This window comes from Sylvia atricapilla, chromosome 1 (genome assembly GCF_009819655.1).
Source record: "Sylvia atricapilla isolate bSylAtr1 chromosome 1, bSylAtr1.pri, whole genome shotgun sequence".
Classification (NCBI taxonomy): Eukaryota; Metazoa; Chordata; class Aves; order Passeriformes; family Sylviidae; genus Sylvia; species Sylvia atricapilla.
In genome coordinates, this window is record NC_089140.1 from 2,524,373 (window position 1) to 2,534,973 (window position 10,601).

General features: G+C 45.8%; 1 protein-coding gene across 1 annotated transcript in view; it reads left to right on the forward strand.

The window, feature by feature from the left end:
* LOC136375636 (obscurin-like) overlaps nt 1–10,367 on the forward strand; it is a 29,368-nt gene extending 19,001 nt beyond the window's left edge. The window contains exons 19-26 of the mRNA XM_066341260.1: nt 37–159; nt 2,330–2,500; nt 4,447–4,567; nt 5,412–5,651; nt 8,046–8,269; nt 8,724–8,799; nt 9,287–9,436; nt 9,560–10,367. Of these exons, the coding sequence (XP_066197357.1) occupies nt 37–159; nt 2,330–2,500; nt 4,447–4,567; nt 5,412–5,651; nt 8,046–8,269; nt 8,724–8,799; nt 9,287–9,436; nt 9,560–9,737 (1,283 nt within the window). The 3' untranslated portion in view covers nt 9,738–10,367. The remainder of the gene's footprint in view (nt 1–36; nt 160–2,329; nt 2,501–4,446; nt 4,568–5,411; nt 5,652–8,045; nt 8,270–8,723; nt 8,800–9,286; nt 9,437–9,559) is intronic.
* The last annotated feature ends 234 nt before the right edge of the window (nt 10,368–10,601 follow it).

Below are 10,601 nucleotides of genomic sequence, written 5' to 3' on the forward strand. Positions count from 1 at the left end.
GTTTACACTCGTGGGGTTTGTGCCTCCTCTCCACAGAGGTTCCCCCCAGCCCTCCACCCCCTGACATCGTGGAGGTCTACAAGGATGGAGTGCAGGTGGTTTGGAAACCTGTGGAAACCAACACCCCTGTCCACTACACTGTCCAGTGCAAGACTGAAGGTAAAGTGCTGTCCTTATGTTTGCAAAGAACATCTCAGTTTGTATGACCACTTCACCAGCTGGATATTTTATCGTTATTCAGAAACAGCCTGATTTAACTCCCCAGTTTAAAGTTAGGAATGGGGTTTATACAGCTGTCATTTAACCATCTAAAAGTTAGGGGTTGTGCTGGTTAAATCAGCCTGGGATTTGCACATTCACACCAAAGCTTTCCTGAAGTGTGAATCAAAGAAGGCTGCGTGCATGCTACAACCAAAAAGTGAGCAAGTACAGGAGAAAATGCCTGATAGACAGCTCTGAGTAATCTGACAAAATTAGACACTAATGAAACAACATCATCCCAGGCTCAGGCTTTCTGTACAGTCCTGGAGGAAGATGATTTATCAAACAGGCAATTTATTCTCTGCTGAACAGCTGTGCTTTCTTTGCCCATTGAGTATGGAGGAACCTCAAGGCAAAGAGCCAGGACAAGATATCCAAAGTTTGACAAAACTGCATCAGCCCTTTGATATTCTCTTTTGAGGCTTGGTCCAGAGGCTGATGAAAGTCAAAGGATCATTTAACCGTGGAATGGTTTGGATAGGAAGGGGCCTTAAAAACCATCTAATTCCAGCCCTCTTGCCATGGGCAGGGACACCTCCCACTGTCCCAGATTGCTCCAAGCCCTGTCCAACCTGGCCTTGGACACTTCCAGGGATTCAGGGGCAGCCACAGCTTCTCTGGGCACCCTTTGCCAGGGCCTCCCCACCCTCTGAAAAACAAATTCTTCCTGACATCTTAACTAAGTCTCCCACAGTTTAAAGCTGTTCCCACTCGTCCTATCACCATCTGCCCTTGTCCATAGTGGATGTTTTTCTGTTTAGTTACAAAAGCTTTGTATCAAATCCCCAAGGCTGTTCTGCCTCTCTTGGGATGGATTTGCTGTTATTATTATGAGTGTGATGTCTGATAGCAATTCCTGCTGCAGCCACGCAAACACAGCCCTTCAGATTCAGCCGCTCCGTGTTCCTTCACTTAATTCTCCAAACAAACACACCAACGCTCCTTTCTGGATCAGCATGGGCAGCAGTTATTCCTTCTGACACAGCTGTAGGAGAGATTTTGGGGAGGATACGAACACAAGTCCTTCCAATTAGGAAAAAAAATGGGAAACAGCATCTACAATTTTCCACTGGCAGTTCCAGTGCATTTGGCAGGAACATGCAAAATCCTGCTCTCCTGAACACAGGAGGATTAAGACAATCAGGAATTAATTCCTTGTTTTATCCATTATTTGAAAACAGGCTTTTCTACAGTGCTTCTGCACATATTTTTCTCTATTTCTAAGCTGTATCTGCTCCTTCTTGCACAAAGAGCCCCCAGTTCAATCAGTACCCTGTAAAATCATTGATACCTTGGGTTTGGGTGGAGAATTGCTGCTTATCCAATGGTTTGGGGCTCTTTGCCAGAATGGAAGGACGGGTTTAATCTCAGGCAGTTGCAGGGAGTTGGGTTCAGCCTTGAGCCCAGCAGCAAAATTTGGGATGCAGCATCATGGGGGAGGAATGCTGATTAAAAGTTTGCTGGGTATTTTCTCCTTCCTAAATTAGTGCCACGAATAATGAGTCCAGAATTCCAGTTCGGTGAGAAATTATCTGAGTTTTATAAAAGCTGAGTAAAACCATCAAACACTGGGTTTGCTGGGATGGTGTTAGTGGATGGTTGTGTCCAGGAATCCTGCACCTCATGGTCTCAACAGGATTCAAGACAGAGCCAACAGGAAAAAAAAAAAAAAAAAGTGATTTATGTTTTGTTTGGAGTTCTTGATGTATATTTCCAGAAGAGTTTGGTGGTATGAATTAGATAAAAGACAAAAAATACAGCAAAATTTCACTAATCCTCTGGAACAATATTGGCAAATTTGGAATTATCAGATAGAAATCAGCTGATTTTAGAGAAGAATAACACAGGTACAGCCCCAAAGTTGGACATGATGAGTTGGTTTCTCCACATTCCCAACACATTCGTAAAGTTGGTGGGAAAAAAAAAAAAAAAATACAACAACAAAAAAAAACCCACAAAAAAACCCCATAAAAAAACCAACAAAAATTCTAAATCTCAAAAACCCTCCAATCCGTTGTGACCATCTTAAAATGAGTCCTGATCTCTTTTCTCTCTTCCCTTGGTTAAGATGGGGAGTGGACAACTCTTGCTTCTGACATCACCGACTGCTGCTACTACGCCAGAAATCTCCCCCAGGGGTTCATCTACCACTTCAGGACAGCCTGCACCAGCAAGGCAGGGATGGGCCCCTACAGCCAGCCCTCTGCCAAAGTGAAAATCCCTGGGAAGGATCAGATGGGTAAGACCAAACGCCAAGAAAACTTTGGGATTTTCCTGCATCAAACCTACTGCAGCCTTTTAGATGTGGCCCCAGAAGCCAAGGCCGAGTGAATCAAGGCAAATTCCACTTGGCTTAGGGTTGTTTGAGGCTTTTTGCATCTGAAGTTAAATTATTTTCTAATGATTTTCTAATTCTGGACACAGGGGAATAAGTATAAACATTAAAAACCCCCAATTAGATAACAACATCATGTAAATATAAACAATGTGTAACTATATAAAATTCAACTATAAAACAAAAACCTGGGAACTGCAGATTACCTATTGAAGACACAGTTTTGATTTGAGATTATGAGGAAATGAGTCTTGTGCATTAAATATTTTACTGTAGGCATTTATCTACTGATCTAGATCTTGCACTGGTGAAAACTCTGGACTTGCTTATATTATGGATTAAATCCTAAATTCAGTAGTTAACTTGTCTATTCTGATATTTTCCATTGGGAATTATTGTCCTTCCATGGTGAATTTTCCAGCTGTCTTTTGTCTCTGAAGTTAAGAAATCTTGATTTACTATTTTTGTCACCTGTCTGAGTACTTTGTACTGCACACATGTTTTTAAAATTAAGAGATCCATGGCCCCACAGCAAACATATCCCTCAGAGCAAGGGAAATGTCCCTTCTGTAAAGAAACAGAAGGATGGTCTAGCTGGAATTTCCTCCCAATGGAGAGGACTGCACTGTAAAAATCGGTTCACAGAGATATTTTTAACTCACCCCAAGTCCTCTGCTGTCCTTTTCCTCAGCATTTGTTGTCACATCTCAGCATGTCCAGCTTTTCCAACCAGATGCTTTAAAGGGATGCTTTAGTATTTCAGGGAGTGCTGGGACACAACCACACACCAGAACCAGAGCGACAAGTTCCAGCTGCTGCTCTGAAATGTCCCACCACAAGGAGTTTCTAATTTCTTGTCAGTGTTTACCATATCCTGAGGATTTGTTGTGTGAGAAACTAAGAAACAGTGGCTAAGATGTTTGATACCATAGCAGACAACACAGAATCCATCTCATTCCATCTGGAGTGGCCACACCAGGGAATTTTTGGGTGGACAGAGCAGAATCTGTTGCATTCCAATAGCAGTGGGTGCCACAGCTGGAACACAGAGTGACCTGGAGGAAGCCCTGCTGACATCAAGAGGTCTTCACTGAAGACCAAAAGCTGGGTAGTTGTAAAAGCAAAGTCCTTTATTGCATGGTTAAAATCAGTCTCAGGAGAGAATTGGTATTACAGTTCATGCCAATATGCAGAAAGCCTTCTAGCATAAAGTCCCTAAGTCCCAAGCAGAAGCAGCAGGATCTTAACAGCAGCAGCTACAGCACCCATAATCTGTGTCCCCTAAGTGTGCCATCATCCTCAAAGCAGTGCATTTTTACCCTATTTTTAGCCTATCAGGCTTAAACATGAATCTTCTACATTCTTGCTGGACATATCCTAAGCCAAGTGCAGCAATAATCATAATTTCTTGCACAAATTCTACACATGTAGCTCAACCTGTTCTATCTGGGAATGTTTAGCAAGGCTACATCGTTTTTGTTATATTTAGAGCTTAACTACCTCTGCACAAGACAATGCCACTAAACTTTAAACTTTGGGCCCTTTTCTTACCAACTAATTCAGTCTCTTATTTGCTAAGGCACTTAAAAAAATCCTCTACTTATTTAAAACTAAACTTGCATTTCTACCTCATGTCCATGCGAATTTATGTATTTTAGTTTCTTTGCAGGTTTTAATTCAGCCCTCACATCTTAGGACACCCCTGAGCCTGTGTGGATGGGGCCCAGGGGAGTTTTGCATCCCAGCACTCTGCTTGTCGTTGTTCATAGACAGCAGGGGAGACTCAGAGAGGCTCCAGTTTCCACACAGAGCTGTTTTCCCCAGTGACCCCTGTCCCCTTCTCCCTGCAGAGCTTCGTGCTGCCACGCAGGAGATCCCATCAGCTGCCCCTGAAGAGGAGAGTGAAGTGATCACCCCTCCTGAGCCCTTCCCAACCTACCAGACCTACGCCTTCCAAACCGAGATCAAAAGGTAGAGAATCTAACCGAGTTCTAAATTACCCAGAGGGAAATCCCACATGTCATGGAGCAGCTCTCCTACAAAGAAAGACTGGGAAATTTTGGGTTGTTCAGCCTGGAGAAGAGAAGCTTCAGGGTGCCCTAACTGCACCTTCCAGTACCTGAAGGGAGCCTACATGAAAGATGGAGAGGGACTTTCTATAAGGGGATTTAGGGATAGGAAAATGGGATGGCTTCAAACTTAAAGAGAATAGGTTTAGATTTGATATTAAGAAAAAATATTGTCTCTGTGAGGGTGGGGAGGCCCTGGCAAAGGTTGTCCAGAGAAGCTGTGGCTACCCCATCCCTGGAAGTGCTCAAGGCCAGGTTGTTTTGCCACCCTTAATGTAAAAAAACCAAAACAAACCTTTTTCCTCATATCTGGTCTAAACTCTTTTAGTTTAATACCATCCCTCCTTGTCCTGTCACAGCAGACACACTGGGCAGGGGGGCAGTACCTGATTTACCATTAAATGAGCCCAGACAAAGTTTCTTGTCCTTGCTGCACCAACCTTTGCAAAAAACACTTGAGTCAGGGTGCTGGGATTCACTTTCTCAACCTAGAAGAAAGACACTGATTTCTGTTGCCAACAGGGGCAGGTAGTTCTCTTGCTCCCTCCTCTCTCTGCAGAGGAGTTAAGCTCTCACTCCTGTAATTTAAAGTGACTGTACAGTTTAAAGACACAGGAGGATGTGCAAACTGTGAGAGCAGATGCCACAACTCCCCGCCAGGCAGAGATGAAAAACAGCCTGGGATCCTGGTGGTTTTAAAGAACAGAAGAGAAGCTGAAGGTGCCTTTCGTGTCCCTTTGTACCAGGGGCCGGTTCAGCATCGTCCGGCAGTGCCGGGAGAAGGTGAGCGGCAAGGCTTTGGCTGCCAAAATCATCCCTTACTGGCAAGAGGACAAGCAGGCCGTGCTGCTGGAGTACCAGGTGCTGAGGAAGCTCCACCACACAAACATAGCCCAGCTGAAGGGTGCCTACGTCAGCCCCCGGCATCTGGTGCTGATCCAGGAGATGTGCGTGGGGCCGGAGCTGCTCCACTCCTTGGCCTTACGGTAAGGACAGGGGGGAAGAGTTTTCCAGTCAGGGCTGCTCTTGGGAGGAAGATGCTGATGCAGTCTCACTCCTGGCCAGAGTGTAATGAGCCCTGTGAAGATGTTTGAGGGGTGACATACAACCCCTCAGAGTGGCTTAATAATATTGCCAGAGGGCTCCTTGGGTGTGTGTTGTAAAGCAAAGGTTTTAGTAAGAGAGAAAACAACAATACAGAAACAAAAGAACAAAAGCAGTGTGCAGGTGCCAGAGAAGCATCTGATACCTGACTAGACACCTCAAAAAGCACTGAGCACCTCTTTGCTCCTTCTTAAATACCTAATGTTTTAGGAGGGACAATTTGGCTTGCTGCTAACAGAATCTAGCTGCATTTCTGAGGAACAGCTAGAGCGACCTATGAGTGCTTTAACCTGGCTTTGAGCCAGTTACTGTCAGGAAAGCAAATTTCTGGCATTCCTCCCTTACAAGGTCCTGTACCTCGTAAGGAACCCTTTTCCTTGTACAGAATCATTTGCTTGGTGCAGTGCACAAGAAACCTGTTGTTTTCTCCTGACATCATCCCTCTCAATCTGTTCCAGTGTGCTGTCATTACACGAGGGATTTGTAAAGTGTTTGTTCTGCATCTTCTTGTGAATTAAAATAAAAATTACTTGAGTTCCCTGCAGCGGGACAACTCAGGGGCACTCGGCTGAGATGCTGAAAGCAGTTTATAGTGGTTGATATGAAACTCTGCCTCCCATAATGTGATACATGAAGGGTTTCCTTACACCAGCACTGTTAACCCCAACACCATAACATGGAGGTTACTGTTGGTCAGGAAGATCCAGTGTTTCTTGTTGGATTATGCTTTGTTTTTTGACTTAGAGATGGGGCAACTGAGAGGCGTTTTAAAAACTTTTATTCCATTTTCAGTCTCATGTGAAGGGTGAGACAATACAGGTATTCTAATTCATGCCATCACAATCAGAAGCCAAACTATTTCCTAATTACAATCCATTATAAGCGTTTCTTGGCCTATCAGCTTTTGCCACACAATGCTGTTAATGCCTTAAAGCCAAACATCTAAAATTACCCCTCGTGGGTCCTACTGCAATGCACCTTTCATAGTTCTATTTCCCCAAAGTATCCAGTCTTATTTGCAAGGCCACCCTTTGAAACTTGTTTCCAGTTCCATTTCTCTCTCAACAATGTCTGTCCTGTCCCGTGGCATTTCTGAGTCAGCATTTCTTATCTCAAAGTTTGCACACAGATGCACACTGTGTGAGCCTTCTGTCAGGCTTTGAGAATTATCTACAGATCCATTTCCCACAGTTTCTCACAATGGCAGAAAATGGATCTGCTGAAATCCTGTCATTAAAAAAGAGGGAATTGTGGGCATCAAATCTGCTTTCTCTCTTTCAGCTCTACATCTTGAACTTGGTGCACCTGTAAACCTGACTGACAGGGTGGACCAGCCTCTCCACACAGAGCTGATTTGCTAAACTAGAGTTGTTTCTTCTTGACTCTCAGGGGTCAGATGGGATCAGACACCCAGGGGAAGGTGACAGTGGGTGTGGAAAGGTGTTTTTGGGCATGCAGACAGGACACCTGGATTTTCTGTAGGCAAATCCAGGGATGGCTGGGATAAGGCACTCTGTTGACCTGAGATATTCTAGAACATGTGGTTTTATTGCAAGGGTCGTGGGTAAAAGGGCCTTGCCTTCAGCCACCAGCCTGGGCTGGAGGGGAGTCCCAAAGAGAGAGGGAGAGAGAACAGCAGGGAGAGAGCTGAGAGAGAAGGGAGAGAGAGAGCAAAGGGCAGGGGGAAGAGAGCGAGAACAGGGGAAAGAGGAAGGGTAAGAGAGGAGTTCAGAGGAGAGGTAAGAGAGTTAAGAGAGCGAGGTCCTTGTAACAATACATTATATCTCCTTTTGTGATGACCATTCTAATTTACAGTGACCAACCAATAGGATTGGTTCCTATTGGTTCCTATCCTATCCAATTCTATAGGATATTGTGTCTTGCAGACACAAAATCCTATAGAATCTACATACAGCCTATAAGAACTACTACATTACCATACTGTGTTATATTTTAAACTACTGTGTTATATTAAAAACTACTGTTTTATATTAAAAACTACTCTTTAGATTTTCTGTTTTGCTACACTGACCTTTGAATCCCTCAGCCAGCAGAAAGGGTTCTGCTCAATCAAAAGTGATTCTCCTTCAGCTATCTAGGCTATTGTTTTCAGGTTATATAGTAACTAAGACTTGGTATCCTACAACTCAAAGTCAGCTTTCATTTCTATTTTGATCATAGGTTTCCTATTTTCAGAATCTTTTGCTAAGCAATCATATTTATACGGTTTCCCTGATTCATTTTCCAACAGTTTTCTATCCCCTTTCTCCCACCAGCACATCATACTCAGAGGTGGAGGTCAGAGACTACCTGTGGCAGATCCTCAGTGCCACCGAGTACCTCCATGCACACAACATCCTGCACCTGGACCTCAGGTCAGAGAACATGATCATCACCGAGCCCAACCTGCTGAAACTCCTGGATTTTGGGAACGCACAGTTCTACACCCCAGACAAATTTATTACCATGGACAAATGCTCGGACTATGTGGAAACCATGGGTGAGTAGAGCTCAGTCACAGCCACTTGGGGCTCATCTGCAACCTGGGATAAACAGAAAGACACAAACACTGGTCAAGGCAGCAGATGGTCTCAGCAAGGAAAGTCTTCCAGGTGCTGGCTGGTGAGGATATGAGTGAGGATATGAGTTTGTGGGAGCAGTGAGTGGTGTCAGCTGTCCCACTGCAGACCACAGGGGACAGAGCTCACAGCAACACCACTGTGGCTGGCATCCATGTGTCCATTTATCCAGGGATACAGCACTGTTGCCATCTACCCAGAGGTTCTCATGGTTTCACTGCAATCAGCATCCATGTGGAAGCTCCTTAACCAGCTCCCTGTCCTGGGAGTTGCCTCTTCTTCCCTCTTGGGAAGGCAGCAAAGCGTTAACAGTGCCTTTGTGCTGCTCTCAGTGTGTTGGAGAGGATCTTGCCTCACACAAGTTTACTTTTCCAGCTCCAGAACTGCTGACAGAGCAAGGAGCCCTTCCCCAGACTGATATTTGGTCTGTCGGAATCACAGCCTTCATCATGTGAGTCAGTTAATTGTTCCCTATCCTGTGAGTGGCTTTAAAACCACAATTTCAGAGAGTTAATCTCAGCTGTGCTCCTCCTTTTGCTGTGGCAGGGAAAGCTGGGGGATGCATGGGCAACCTGTGCCAGGGCCTCAGTGGCCTCACAGGGAAGAATTTCTTCCCAATATCTAATCTGAAGTTCTTCTCTTTTAATTTAAAACTGTTCACCCTTGTCCTGCCACTACAAGCCCTTATCCAAAATCCCTCTCCAGCTCTCTTGAAGCCCCTTTATGTACTGGAATGGGCTCTAAGGTCTCCCTGAAGCCTCCTCCAGGACAAACAATCCCAATTCTCTCAGCTTTTCCCCAAAGAAGAGCTGCTCCATCCCTCTGCTCACTTGAGTGACCTCCTCTGGACTCGCTCCAACAGCTCCACATCCTCCTCATGCTGGGAGCCCCAGAGCTGGAGGCAGCTTCACGTTTTCAATTCTCTCCTCCTGGGGCAGGTTGAGTGCCAACTACCCCATCAGCTCGGACGTTCCCTGTGAATTCCTGAGGACAGCCAGGAAGGGAAAGCTAAGGCTCACACGGTGCTACGCGGGTCTGTCCGGGGGAGCAGTGTCCTTCCTCCAGAGCACTCTGTGTGCAAACCCTTGGTAAGAGGCTGCCTGTCCTCCCAGCAGCACAGCTGGGGCAGACCCTGGGTACTGCCCCTTCTCTCCATTTGCAAGGAGCAGCAAATGGATCCCTGAGTGACTCCTCACCTTTGTCTGTCCCAGGGGAAGGCCGTCAGCCTCCGAGTGCCTTCAGAGTCCGTGGCTCCAGGAGACAGGTCTGGACAACAGGCAGCAGGCACTGGTCACCTTCCCCACCACCAAACTGAGGAATTTCCTCATGGAACGGGAGAAGAAGAGGGGCCTGCTGTGCTCCAAGTATGGCCTCATGATTGCACAGTAACCTGGAGGTGGTGACAGATGGGAGTTGCCTCCCTGTGCCCTCCTGCACCGAGTGTTTGGTACCTAATCCTCCTGCCAAGCTGTGGTGCAGCAGCTGAGCTGGGGGAGCTGCTCTCTGCCCGACCCCTCTGTGTTTTATCCCTGTGTCCTTCCTGCCAGGGGCTGTTTCTGTGTATGTGTGTCTCATGGGGGGAACTGGGACAGGGGACAGTGAAGGCAGCAAAGCAAACCCAACAGTGACCTTGTAATGTGCAGATTTTGTACCACTAAGAGACTTTGAAGCTGAGCTGCTCTGCCCTGGGGAGCAGGGACATGTCTACCCGGAGATGTGGCAGCAGTGTCCCTGGCAAAGGCTGAGTGCTTTAATTCTTTTTAAAAATCCCAAAATGTCATGTTCTCTGACCTTCAAACCCTGCTTTCCTCTGCAAAGGATGCTGTTGGCTGTGTCATTGCTTTGTATTCATAACTCCAGTGTTCCTTTGAGTTTCTCTGTGGTGATTGATGTATCCCTCAACTTTCCATGAGAGCAGCAGTAAGAGGAAGCTTTCTCAGAGCTGTGTCTGGCTGTGTTTGGAGGAAGGAGAACAGGAAAACAGTTCCTAATATGTTACAGTTCAATACTAAAAGTGTTGAATCCAGGAATGCTCTTTTCCAACAAGTTTAACCCATATATATTGTTCCAAACCTGAAGGATGGAGCATTGTGACTCCTTCACTTGCTGAGCATGCAGAGCAGGTATTGTGACTGAGAGCAGAGGAGTTTTCCCTGTGCTGTGGAGAGCAGGCACCAACTCAACAGACTGTAAAATTTGGAATGCTGAAGTGATATTATCTTCACTGTGCTACAGGAGAGAAACCCAGGGCCA